The following is a 14,323-nucleotide window of genomic DNA, read 5'->3' as shown; positions in this document are numbered from 1 at the left end:
AATGTTCCAATGGACGAGTATATTGGTGATTCCTAATGTTGATAAAAACTAAAGTCAGTCATAAATGAATTTAAAAAGAAATATTATTTCCTAATTGTGCACAAGCCATTAATGGATGCCACATTCTCATCACTGAATCACAAGACTCCCATTATAAAGATTATTTGCATAGGGAAAGGTCGAGTATGTGTGGGTTACGACCAAACAAGATACAAGTTCAATAATATCAACTTTAATTGACATGGGTATGCATGTGTGTGTAGATACTAGTATACACATGTGTGTACATATATGTATATAAACACAAATGCACACAGATTAAGTCTATGGTTGTAGGTTTTTGTTATGACCTGGACAAGTGGACTTGCTCTGGCTAACATATACAAGGTTCCGCTGATGTCACTATATTTTGTTTCCATCTCCTGTTGTTTTCAGTTCTGTAGTTTTATTTCAATATCATTAGCAGATAACAACTGCAACGTAACCGTCAGAATGTGTCTCATATGATAAGGGTTTGCATGATGAATTTTCATATGGAGCAAACTTACATATGAGTAAATACACTTCTGCATGACCACATAACACACAGGGGCAGGATTTAGCTCTCGGTTGAGTGCTTGTTTGATGTGCTTGCGTCGCTGGATCGAACCACCTCGGTGGATCCATTCAACTGATTGATTTTTTCCCCGTTCCAACCAGCGCACCACAACTGAACAAAGGCCGTGGTATTTTTGTTCCTGTCTATGGGAAAAGATCCATTGCTGCTAATGGAAAAATAGAGGTTTCCTCTAATGACTACGAGTCAGAAGTAGCAAATGTTTGACATTCAACAGCTAATTATTAAATAATCAATGTGCTCTAGTGGTGTTGTTTAACAAAACAAATTTTTCATAATACATACCATGGGTTTAGATATACCAGTCATGGTGCACTGGCTGGAATGAGAAATAGCTCAATGGAGTGATGAAGTTCAATCACAGACCGACTGTGTATCAAGCTAGTGCTTAACCAATGGGCAACATCCCGCGCCATATACAGAAATTATACACTATAAAAAATGCATTAAAAAAAAATCTACTTTTCATAATTTTCAAGGGCAGCATGCCTCCAGACCTCTTTAGAAGCATGGGAGCTTCACACTCTTGATATCAGTCAGCACCAATGTTCACTTGCTTCCTTCGAGCCTGTGCATGTGTGCATGTATTCTAAATCCGACAATGTTTGGACTAATTCAAGACTCAGACTACCAATAAAACTTGCATAGCTTTTTTTTTTCTGCACCTAATAAAAAATAGATTATAGAAAAGTTATCAGTTATTATCAAGTTTATGTTCCCAGTGAAATAATTTTACGAGAGATATAATTTATACATTTTATTCTACCATCTATTCTCAGTAATGCAAAAATATTTTGTTTTCTACACTTTCATAAATACATCTCAAAAATAGAACTGAACGGTAATTGAAGTTTCAGGTTCGATATCAGTATTGGTATTTTTTGGCCGATTTACCTCAATATTGGTACGGTATTGGAGCAATAACAATACAGATATCGATATCGCGCGGTACTTTCGAAGGACTCTGATTTAAATGCATGCCCGAGTTAAGACTCCGAGGAACAGAACGATATCTGTCCACTCTTCTATATTGTTAGTGCTTTATTAAATGACAGGTAATATTTTTCAATTCCGACATTTCTGTATTTTAAGATTTGCTCGGTACGGTATATCGGTATTGATGTGATACCGATACCAAACAGTATATACAGTATACCGCCCAGCTCTAATCAAAAATAAAAGTTGTTTTAGTTTGTTATCTAAATTTTATTGCAAATTTAACACAGGAAATAATACACATAAATGTAATTTAAATCATGTTGTTTTACATGTTTGCCAAAGTTATGATGACATCATATTTAGTTAATGGTTAGTATATGCTAAACTGCCCGATCACATAGTATGTTACACCAATGAATGATATGTTCTCAGTGACCAATGGGGAAATAAACAGATAAACAAGAAAAATAATACATGAGTTGTCATTGGATACCATTTATTTTATGAGCTCTTTGAAATTGTATCTAACAAATGAAAATGAGATGGACATGTCTTTAAGCATCAAATTGTATGATAAATCGTATCCAATGGACACAAGTGTAGTATTCTATTTCTTACATATCCTTAACAACCCAGGTTTTCTTTAAAATGTAGAAACTCTATTTCAATTAAGTTATTATTGGTGCTTGCCCTTGCAGTTAACCTGTGCTTCAACTGGTATCTATAGTGATAATTTTAGCAGACAGTTTGGATTTAAGATGAAAGTAACCACAATGATAAAGCACATTGAAACACATTGTGATAACAGAATATTTTGGACTTTTTTTGTATTAAAATAAGGAGAAAGATGGCCAGAGGGTGATAGATGAGAATGATGGTCAGAAAGTAGAAGATGAGAAAGATGTGTCAAAATGCAACACAGCACTCTTTGGCCTGAGAGTCCACTAGAATTTAGTCCTTAATATAATGTTGATTTTTTCAAATTCATCATTTGACACTAAAAAACAATATTGTATCACAGCAACTAGAAGACATCTCCAAGCAAGTCAGTGCACAATTGTGAAATATGTAGAAAAAAGTTCTTCTCCACACTGGATAGTTCTAAGTGACACCAACACTATGACTCTAGTCTGCCTGAAAATAAACCAGTCATGAGTCTGCATTAATTACCCATCAGTACATTATTTGGCCTAGTCTTACTATTTTAAGTAGAAAATGTTATGATATCCAAACTGTATTAGGGTTTTTTAATTCTACAGATCTGTAGCATTACAATATACCTGTGTGTGACACCTAATGGCTGCTGTTGTTGGTTCAGAATTTGAAAGCATTCGTTCATTCAGTTGCTGTTTAAAGGTAGACTAAACTCCAACAAGAGCCTTATGTGTTGGAAAGATGCATACCCGGACCACCAACACATACTGACACTTTAACAAATGAAAAATGCATAATTTTAGAATTAATAAAAAAACATGTTTATTCCTGCTAAGTGGGGGCAGCCATTTTGTTTCGTTTTTGTGACGTCCGGTGGTATAGCTTGGGGCGAAGTGACGTCAGCTCAGGTCCAACTTCTCTATTATGCACAGTGTAAACAAATGCTCTAACTTACGACAAGGTGCTTCGCTTGCATCAACCTGACTTGTAAAACAACATAAATGACTTGATAGTATAATAAACTATTTAACTAAATATATTTCAATTTGCATCAATATAACGAAATGGAGTTATAGTATTTTTTTCTTTTTAAAAATCCAAAGAAAAAATGCATATTATAAGGCCTATTGGTAGGATACGTTGGAGCAAAAATGACCTCTCACATTGGTCAGTTTGGTGATTTTAGATGGGAAAGTCTACTTAATCAAGGGTTTTACAGAATTACTTACAGTAATAAAGCTGGTAAAGTCAATTACGATTTGAGGTTATCAAACAATACCCTGTGATCTTAATAAAAGAGGCACGTCTTTTTAGTGTGTCTAGACACAGTGTCTAGGGACCATCTAAATATACACCTGCCAATCAAGAACCACAGGTACAGGCCACAGAAAGAAAAGACCAATTGAGCAAGAAAACACTCCTGACTATTATTTCAGTAAGTGGGTTAATTTATATACAAAATATAATACAGTTATTTCAACACTTTGACAATGGTGGTTTATTTTGTATTGAAAAATAAACCACATATACACGTTGCTGTGTTACTGGGATATATATTATTACAGAACACTGCGATGCATCCGCAAAAATCAGGTATGTTTTGTTTCTTCAGTTCTAAGACTAATTCCTGACGTGACACGTTAGGTATTACGTAACCACCAGCTTGCCAGAGGGCGTATTCACTGGGATGGTACAAAATGGCTGCACCCGTTATATATAATAGCTGTCACATTTAACCGTTTTATTAATTAACTATACGATTATACTTGTTGATATTAAGTAATAATGTGCATTATGTATTATTGAATATGCACACCAGTCCAAAAGCCTTGCTTTAGCATTCCTTTAAATGAGCATTTATGTCATTTAAGCCTATTCCATAAAGGTTAGCAATCAAAGCTTCTATTAAAACATTAGAATAAAATGTTCACGTTCTGCAAATTCAGAATGACAAAACCATTAGCATATACAAGATTGTATCTCAAAGGTGAGGCGGTAAAGGGTGTTCCCAAAATAAGCATGCCCAAAATACACAAGCCCAAAATAAGTACAAACATGCTAAAATCAAAACATTTCACCTCAAAATAATGGAATGTCAGCTGTAGTTAGATTAAAATATACTGAATAAGTACAACTCTTTATATACTATTAACATTACTGCACTAATAGACCTTGGTTTACTCAGAACCGACAACAAATACCCATTGTGCCCAAATTAGTGTGATCTAAAGCCCTAAGACATCTTTTCAACCTTTTGAGGACTGCCACTCTCCATAGCTGGCATGGCAAATCTTAATGATATATTTGTATTTCTATACATGTCAGAATTCAAGAGACATTTTGAAAGTCATAATGGCATGCACTACTTAATCACTTTCAAATCAATGATAATACAAGTACCAGGTGAAATGTATTTTTGGTGTATGTCAGACATTAGTAAGCATAAAATTATTTACAAACCTGCTTTCAATTGTGGGGTCATCTAGACCAGAGTTGTAGTGTACATTTGGTATGAACCGTCTCAATTGCAGAGGCCAGTCCCGGGGGATGTCAAACTCCTGGTACACCACATTAGCTGGGAATCCTTTAAATAACAAGAATTCAGTGGAATTAAATGTCTTGCCCACTATAAACCGATTTGGTGTTGCTCAAAGTGGCACCCATGAATGCCGATCTCAATGCATATTAAAACAATTAAATTAAATTTTTCATTAATTTTATAAAATACATTCCTTTGGTAAAATTCATTATTATTCTAGTACTATTTGACAAAAAAACAAGAAAGAGTAATGTAATGAAAAAAATAATCCATATAGTTTACTTTTTGACTTCAATAAAGTAAGACAAGAAAGATTGTAGTATAGAAAGTAATGAACATAAATACTGCATAAATACTTTGTACAATAAATGTTTACTGATCATGCGGGCGGCTGGCGCTCCCTTGCGCCAGTCAGCGCAGGTGGTCCTTCTACCTCCCCCACCTTTCCTGTTATGGACAGGGGAGCCGACTGAGGCCGGCACCATGCCCACAACATGTGTGCGCTACAACAGCTTGCTCTGAATGTGCACATTAAATCTATGACCTGACCTGACCTAATGTTTACAAAACAAATGACACAGCTAGAGGTGGCTCCTCACTTTTTGACTGATTGTTGACATACTGGCCAACAGCTAATGGGTTTACAGGATGAGGAGTCAGCCATGTTACATCACATGTCTCATAAGGACCAATCCGATCTCTTTGGCTGCATGATCTGCAAGAAGACAACAAAAACCCAACAAACACTTTAGTTACATATCAATTCATTGTATTCAAATGGGTGAAAATTAGGTTTACAATAAAGTTTTTCATAAATCATAAGTACATGTAACTTCAATTTTTTTAAACAATTTTCAATTACAATCTTCATGCCATGTATGTAAACATGCATGTAAAATATGACTCAACTTGCATGTAATATATGTTGTATTAGTCTAGTGTATAGTATCATTCCAAACAAAACAATTCTTCATAGTATAAGCTCCCAATTCTATTTCTAGTTGGACCCGAGATGGTGAGCTGTTGAATCATAGAGCTCTTTTTTGTCTATTTAAAACATATGAAAATAAAATTTTTAATAAAAGAGAAAACCATATAATTACTTTACCCCCAACTTTGTCACTATATATGGGACAATATAACTGCTTTAAAGCATGGACATTATTAGTATTATGGAGTGAACAGTAAGGTGAAGCAAAATTAAGTATAAACCCAACAGCCATATCTACAATAGAAATATTACTGATTCAGAAGTTGTAAAACCCTAGGCTACTTGTATTTGAAATCTGCTCTGTTAGACGTTACCTGTAGAGAAACTTGGAGAGATTCTTGTCATTACCATCGATGTGGAAACCATCAATACAGCGGAAAATGAATGAGTTGGACAGACTCTGAAAAAACAGTGGTTCATACGGCTTGTAGATCACACCTGTAAGTAGTGATGGGAATTGGATGGAAGTTTATGATCGATTATAATGGGTTTGTACCAGCTGATCAACACTTGATTTTTCAATCGGTTAGAATGTATGGTATATGAACATAGCCAGTTCCTTCCACACCTACTGGCCTTGGTGGCGCAGTGGTTAAGCCGTCGGACTACAGGCTGGTAGGTACAGGGTTTGCAGCGAGTTCTTAAGGACTCAATGGGCAGGTGTAAGGCATTATACCCTCTTCTCTCTCGCTAACCAACAATTAACTCACTGTCCTGGGCCCTGTTCCATGAAGCGATCATAGCACTAAGATTGTCTTAAGTGTATAAATACAATATTCATAGTGCTAAGATCGCTTTGTGGAATGGGACCCTGGACAGACAACTCAGATAGCTGAGGAGTGTGCCCAGGACAGCATGCTTGAACCTTAATTGGATATAAGCACGAAAATAAGAAAACTAGACAAAGGCTGGGGTGGGAGGCATGGAAATAACAACTCTTTGATCCTATGGCCTACTGCATACTAGATACTGTGAAGTTTTCTGCCAGAAAATAATTTGAGGGTACATAATAAAAACAAAAGAGATCACAAATACTCCCACTAAGTGGTTATGGATTTGAAATGTTTTGAAATTGGATACTGCATTTTGTGCTCTTTGATAAATTTTAAACCAGGGGTGGGAATTGGTGAACTGTAAAAAAAGAGGAAATCTAGAGAGGTCCCGGACATTCTTGATATCCTAGGTTAAAATCTTTGCCATCGGACACATTTTGGAGGAAAGGACGATTAAAATGCAAGGAAACGCAATGTTCCATGATAGGAAAACAGCTAATCCGAAGACAATTCCCACCCCTGTTAAACAGTAGATATCTTATTATAATGTTTGTCAAGAATCTAAAAATTATAATTTAAACATGTATCCATTAATTTCCAAGCTTTTAGGTATGTAATTTTAACTCCTGTCCCTCTGGCAAAACCCCCAACTACTAAACTATATTACTATTATCTTCTAATTATCAGGTTCCTGTAACAATTCTTAACACTCCAACAGAACAAGTTGATTACCTGGATACATGGCCACAATACTGTTTGGTGGAACATAACCTGAAGTCACCTGGACACCAAGCCCTCCATCACCAAGGACACTGCTAACTCTTTTAATGGTAAAACCACACAATTCATTCATAAGTTGAAGGTTTGTCTCATAAATATATTCAGCATGGTTTGAATGCAATAATGGTTCATTATTCTGAGGTTTTCTGTGTATATTTGCTTTGTCAAGAACTATGTTATTGGTGGAGGAAATATCATCAGTTTTATTCTTTGTGGAAAATGTCTGTAACGTGGAGAAAAACTGTAAGAGAAAAGTGTTGATTTGTGCTGAAGAAATGACCTGATCATCTTGAGATGGAACACTCCTGACAGTTCTGAAAGATACAAAAACAAGAAACAAACTAAATTGAATCAATGAACAAAGTGTTTTTTACTAATACTTTCAGTTTGGTTTGATGCAAGAAGAAATATATGTGTTTTGGAAATAACAAAAAAATACTATTTTTGTGTGCAAGTTACAAAACAATAGATTCAGAAATAAATAACTTGTGCTAAATTCCATAGTATGAAAAAAGGTGTTCCCTGTGGGACGGACTATAGTGATGTGTACATGGGTGATAAAGCATTACATTGGAATATTCAATATGAAACGGGTCAGCTAATGTGAACAAGAAAACCAGTAACCATAGGAACAATATCTGAAGTATGTGTGTGTATGGGAGACGAGACACAAACTCTTAGTGTGTGTGTGGGGGGGTGGGGGGTGGGGGGTGGAAGCCATACTTTAAACCGTATTTACATAGAGTTGGACAAAACAAATCATACATTTTTATCTTCAAGTGGCGTTCCTACGAGGATGTTAACAAATCCAATATCACATCTCTGCAGGATGTTTTACTAAGGTTGTGATAATATGCTCCCACTATTTACTGTTGGGCACTTCATCTGTAGGATGACTGCCATTCCAGAGACTGCTTTCACAAATCTTAACCACAAAGCTGCATTTATGCACAAGACAGAGCTCAAAGTATATTTTAACAACTATAATGACATGCACTCCTGAATCACTGTGAGTACAGTGGTGATACCAGGTGTTTGTGACAGATAAGCGTTGGTCCCACTGGTGGTACAACACGTCATGATGACGATCACAACTCATAATTTTCATGTTTCTAGTCGTCATCAAAACAATCCAGCCAGTGCACCACGACTGGTATATCAAAGGACGTGGCATGTGTTATCCTGTCTGCGGGATGGTGCATATAAAAGATCCCTTGCTGCTAATCGAAAAAGAGTAGCCCTTGAAGTGGTGACAGTGGGTTTCCAAGTGCAAACCATTCAACAAAAAGACAAATGTTGTAATGCATCAGACCTTATTTTTGTCAGGTGTGAGTCTTATCAGAAAACAGCCTCTAAATGTCTACGATAAACCTTTTTAAAAATTACATGTCCTATGACATCATCTGGACTACTTATCCTGTTAAATGCAGAAATGCCATTACTCTGACTGTTGCAAAAGGGATTTCTAAGAAAATGTAGTGTTTGTTTTTTTATTCAATATATGTTGAATAAGTATTTTTTCAATGAGTCCAAATTTAACAAAAATAAATATCTGATCACCACAATGATTGTTAGTAAATTATTTTGTAATCCCCTGTCTTTTTAAGTTAAAAGCAATCACTGGGGCATAACAATATCTGTTAGTGAAGGATTTTGTGATCACCTGTCTTTCAAGTTAAAAGCAATCCATGGAACAAAACGATATCTGTATTGCTTCCATTTCTTGAGAATCCACTTTAGCATCCTTTGTAACTCGTCATTATATTATCTATAAAAAAGAAAATATTTACCAGTAAAGTAACAAGTGTTGCACCTGCACATGTATACAGAATGAATGACTATGACACGTTTAAAAAGTGTTCTTATCAACAAATTATTTTAATCCCACATTTTAATCCATGTGTCATACCAATATTTCATTTCAACTTATTTTCGTGCTTATATCCAATTAAGATTCAAGCACACTGTCCTAGACACATACCGCAGCTGTCTGGGCTGGCTGTCCAGGACAGTGAGTTAGTGGTTAGTGCAAGAGAAGAAGGTGTAGTGGTCTTACACCTGCCCATTAAATCATTAAAACTCCCTCTGGGTGGGAGCCAGTACTGGGCCACAAACCCTGTACCTTATGTCCGATGGCTTAACCACGACACCACTGAGGCCAGTCGTCACACCAATAACATAGGTCAGACTTGTTAATTTCAAAATAACATAAAATGTATTTGTTTGTTTTTTCTATTTATTTTAAAGTACATTCACTGCTAAAATACAACAGGAAGTAGCATGTATACTGAAAATATAATTTGTAAAATGATCTATAGGTTTTATAATCTCCAGAAACATCAAATTAGTATTAAAAAATAAGCTTGTTTTACTTATAAAAATATGAGAAAATGTGATATTACATACACAGGGGAGGTAACTGTTGGAAATATCACAATTTAAGGTTTCACATCATCATTAATGTGGTGTAGTAATAGAATGTTGGTAAACTTGCCCCAAAACCAACTCGCACCTTACCAACTTGCTCCAACTCGGCCTAAACAGTTTAGTCAAATCACCACCAAAAAGTTACCAACTCGCCCCAGTGTTTGATCATCTTGTCCCAATATTTGGTCAACTCACCCCAATCTCAACTTTACTATCCATAAATAACTGTAATGTACAACATTGTTGAGTCACTTTATTAATTAATATTATATTGAAAAGTTATCCACTATTACAGCCATTGGTATGTCTTTTTAAAACTGGTCTTATATTGGGGAGGTAATATTGGATAAACAATAATTTATTACATGTGTATTAATAATGATGACCGTTTTGTACAGTTTGATAGTGTATTTTTTTCCCTCCCAGTTTGTCTTGACTATAGACCTTTACAAACTTAAGATATTACAATGAACTGTCAAGCCTACTTTATCTGTGAGACTCGGACTGTACCCTTATTTTCTTAATCAGTGTACAATAGGGACTGAAAACTGTTTTTCCAGAGGATCACAGATGTTTATTGCTACCAAAATAGAGATTGAAAACTGTTTTGCCAGAGGATCACAGATGTTTATTACTACCAAAATAGTAGGAATGTGCGACAGTCATAAACGTCATGAAAAGCAGAACAGTTATCAACAAGTAGTGCTTTAGTTTCCTTTTGTAGCTTTAACGTTTTGTCATGGGCAAATATTGCAGATGTCATCCATGCAGTCTTGTTATTGCAATTCTGGCATGACATGGATTTTATATGCTTCAAACACCTTTGGTTGGTTGACTGATAATTAGTAGCTCCAACTTTTCTGTGCTGGTCTGTTTACAGCAGACAAAAGCAGTTTAATAATTGTTCATTGATCATGTTACTATGTATTGTAGTTCCATCAAATCTAATATATTAATCTAAATTTACTTTGAACATAATAAAGTGCAAATGGGGCAAGTTGGTAACTTTTTGTGGGCGAGTTGACTAAACAGTGTTGGTTTTGGGGTGAGTGCACAATAGTAGTCTAATACATTTTAGTTACATTCTTAATTACACCTACAAAGGAAAGCGTAAACAATTATCCAAAGTAAAGATATAGGGTCATATTTATAAAGCATGTTTTTCTTAAACGCAGGTATTTAAGCATCGTAAATGTTTTTAAGTTAGGTTACATTTTAACAAAATGGTAAAAGCATTTTTTAAATTATTATCGTCAACATCCCTAACTGTGTTATGCTTTCAACTCAGTTCAGTTTATTTTCTCGCATGGATCGTGCAATCAACATCCTATTTGTTGTCGTTTGCTTGTGCTTCATTTGTGAGGTTTTTCTTAACTCTTCTATAACATTTTCATTAACAATAAAGTTCAAACAAGTAAGTATCTAAATATAAAACCATTGATTTTACTAAGTTGTTTTTGTTTGTTCCTTAAAATTACAGACATCGGCTCCACATAACTCATACAAATGGACTTAAAATGGAGGAAGATGAATTAACATTTGGTGTGTCACATGACATCACTCTTGCCAGATCAACAAGGCCAAATCATTTTTTAAAATGATTTTTAAGCCCTCTGTTGTTAGAATTTGTTTTTAATTATTATATTTGATCTGCAAAAGGAATGCTACATATTTGTCTCTACTGTAGTGAATAGTATTCATAATCCATTTATAACAATTGTAAATAATTTTGAGTGTATAAATTGTGTTAATTAAGAATCAATTCATTAAAAAAAAAATATTTTACAAACTATTCACTGGTATCAACTTAATGCCTATCAGTATTGACATCAAGTTCCCTCAAGCCAGTTCGCCCCCAGTCAGTTTTCCCCCAGGTCTGTTTGCCCCCAAACAGGATGTCAGTTTGCCCCCACAGAGGTACCAGTTCGACCTCATAAAGATACCACTGTGTCGATGTGAATGTGTGTTCTGGACCCATCTGTGTGTGCCGAGCTTCCTCTAGTGCAACCCTACCCTATGTTGATGCAAGTATGATTTACATTTTCAGATCACGCAGATTTTTACTTTCGTAAGAATCCGGAATAAACATATTTATTATGAATGTCATCAATGCTTAATTCTCAGTCAGGTGTGCCATGTCGTAGGTTCTTCATATCTGAATGGTAAACAGCCATTTTCAGGTGTATTCAAAGAGTACCTATTATATCGAAACCGAAACCCATAGTCGGTCCCATGATAAGGAGATGGTACACATCCTGGTAATTTAAATCTACTAATAGTAATATACTGCTGGCAAATACAACAAACTACAACGTCTGCGGTCACCAAAAAGGTTCTGTGATGTTAATCAACAGAAGAACGACTACAGCCTGCTATTTATACCATGGATAGGCGATGACAACTCGTGATAACAATGCTTGGGAATGACATAGTAACAAATAACGGGATGCAGTTGATTCGTCCACTGGACAATTCGTCCACGGACGATTCGTCCATTGAAAATTCGTCCACTGAGGAACTCGAGACGATTCGTCCACTACAAAAAATCAGTACCGGACGATTCGTCCACTGGGTTTTTATTTCATCCATTATTACCCCATATTTTTTTTTGCTGTGTCATAAATTTACAAAGGTGAAAATAAATTATATTGCATTAGATTACGCTTGGTTGATGTTTTTGTAACAATGCTCTGCAGACATAATTCTTTGGCGTTTCTATTTATTCGGTTATTGTTTGTTTCTATAATGTACGCCTTTCACGCTACATGTCGTAGGATGTTTTTAGTACAATGTGCCCAGTAAAGATAATCTTTAGTCCTTCCCTTTCAACGTGGTAAGTGTACAGGTGTCCTCTATTGTGATATTGTGAAGTAATTAGCAATGCAGGCTCATTACTGCTTAAGCTTGTTTCATCAAGTTGGATCCAGTAGCGTCTAAAACAACACGCCTTATTTCAAAGCTGCACTGCTAACTACCTGTATGGACGGAATGAATGAATGAATTAATGAATTAATGTTTAACGACACCCCAACATGAAAAATACATCGGCTATTGGGTGTCAAACTATGGTTTGTTGAATTGTTTTTTAATGTAAATTGGAATTGAAGACAACACGTTTTTATTTTATTCGAGGTTATTAAGTATAACGTGACGAGGGAGGGTACAGTGGATATAATTTTACGCCATTGAAGGAGAACATGACGGGGGGGGGGGGGGGTAATAAAGTCTTCCGACGCGGAGGCTTGCTGATGATAACTAGTTTAACGTGCCCATATACCACTTTTGAACGCAGATCTAAAAGTTTAAAGACCGATCGATATGTCCACGCGAGTGGCCTCGTTAAGGCCGTTTGGGCGCACAGCCTAAAGGGACGAGATGGGCTGCATCCCGTCAAGAAAACCCCTAGACTGACAGTCGATAGACGTTGAAGGTGTAGTGCTGTGCTGAAATACAGATCTTGAGAAGCCGGATCCGTCTGAACGAGAGAGAGTATTAGACTAGGGTATAGTCCAGTCGTCATGGTTTGGTATAGTGGTGCGGACGGGCCCCGACTCTGGAGGATACGAGATATTATCACTATAAAGCAAGGTAAAGTCTAGAAAAAGAGTAGTAGGGGCCGACCCCGCTCTTAGAGTGGGGCGGTCAATCTTCCAGCGCTGCTAGGACAGGCTCGGACATGTAGAGACTAAACGCGAACAACCGTGGCGTTCTGCAGAATGGCCGTCATACGATTTACGAAAAACCCCAAGTTGACAGTCAGACGGAGAAATGACGTGGAGGCAAGGAATCTCGCTAAAAAAGAATCCAACCTGATGGTGCAGGCTGTCGAAACGAGAAGCGTTCCAGCGTTCAATCAGTTCCAATGGCCGCATACATCCCAGTACAAAACTTCATTTCGCTGACAAAAACAACGAAATGAAGGACCCCCAAGTCGAGCACACGAAAGCACGTGCAGTGTGCACACGCGAAACAAACACGTCTTACTGCGTGGAGCTCCAGACTGGGAATCCGGAGGCTTGCATTACCTATTTACCACATTGTGTACGAACGAGTGGACGAATCGTCCGTGGACGAATCATCCGCATGATAATGAATACAAACAGTTAATAAAAACTGGATAGTAATGTTGAATTCTAACTCTATTTTACTTTTTTGGTTATAGTATACACAAAATAATGTTAAGAAACGATTACAATGTGAAAGAAATAACTATTGATATGTTTGGAAAAAAAATGCAGTCATCGAGTGGACGAATTGTCCGAGGTGAGTGGACGAATCGTCTGTGGACGAATTGTCAAGTGGACGAACTGCCTTGGGGGCGAAACGTCATGACTCATCAGTCTCATGGATTCAACATTTTGACAGCTGTCAAAACTCAAATCAACAGAAATTCCTTCAAACAAAGGTGTATATGATATTTTTACAGTTGGTAAGTGACTAACAACATCTTAGACGGGATACACAAATGTTGATTACAATGCCAATTACCTAGCGAAAACAGAAAAGGAATAAAACAATGTTTCTATGACCAACAACAAAAATCTATGGGCGCAGACATTTTAACAGTTCCGCAATAAATCTTTATTTTCATTGGGTAAACACCA

At 36.3% G+C, this 14,323-nt stretch overlaps 1 protein-coding gene across 3 annotated transcripts; it reads right to left on the bottom strand.

Moving 5' to 3' along the window:
• Positions 1-1,801: 1,801 nt before the first annotated feature.
• LOC121376135 (SET domain-containing protein 9-like) lies at positions 1,802-14,302 on the bottom strand. 3 transcript variants are annotated; one of them, XR_005958408.1, is made up of 8 exons: positions 14,208-14,302; positions 8,956-9,060; positions 7,245-7,606; positions 6,054-6,177; positions 5,348-5,463; positions 4,670-4,793; positions 2,836-2,982; positions 1,802-2,689 (listed from the first exon to the last, which is right to left on the bottom strand). XR_005958408.1 is itself a non-coding variant. In XM_041503937.1 (7 exons), the coding sequence occupies exons 2-7, from the start codon at positions 9,033-9,035 to the stop codon at positions 2,602-2,604; spliced, it is 894 nt and encodes a 297-aa protein (XP_041359871.1). In that variant the 5' UTR covers positions 9,036-9,060; positions 14,208-14,302; the 3' UTR covers positions 1,802-2,601. The 3 variants fall into 3 exon arrangements, 2 of the variants coding, with proteins under 2 accessions (XP_041359871.1, XP_041359872.1); XM_041503937.1 differs by lacking the exon at positions 2,836-2,982; XM_041503938.1 differs by lacking the exon at positions 2,836-2,982 and having other exon boundaries at positions 1,802-2,685.
• Between the last annotated feature and the right edge of the window lie 21 nt (positions 14,303-14,323).

The sequence above is a fragment of the Gigantopelta aegis genome, chromosome 6, assembly GCF_016097555.1.
Source record: "Gigantopelta aegis isolate Gae_Host chromosome 6, Gae_host_genome, whole genome shotgun sequence".
NCBI lineage: Eukaryota > Metazoa > Mollusca > Gastropoda > Neomphalida > Peltospiridae > Gigantopelta > Gigantopelta aegis.
Note: the sequence above shows the minus strand (reverse complement) of the source record. Positions and strands in the feature narration are given on the sequence as shown.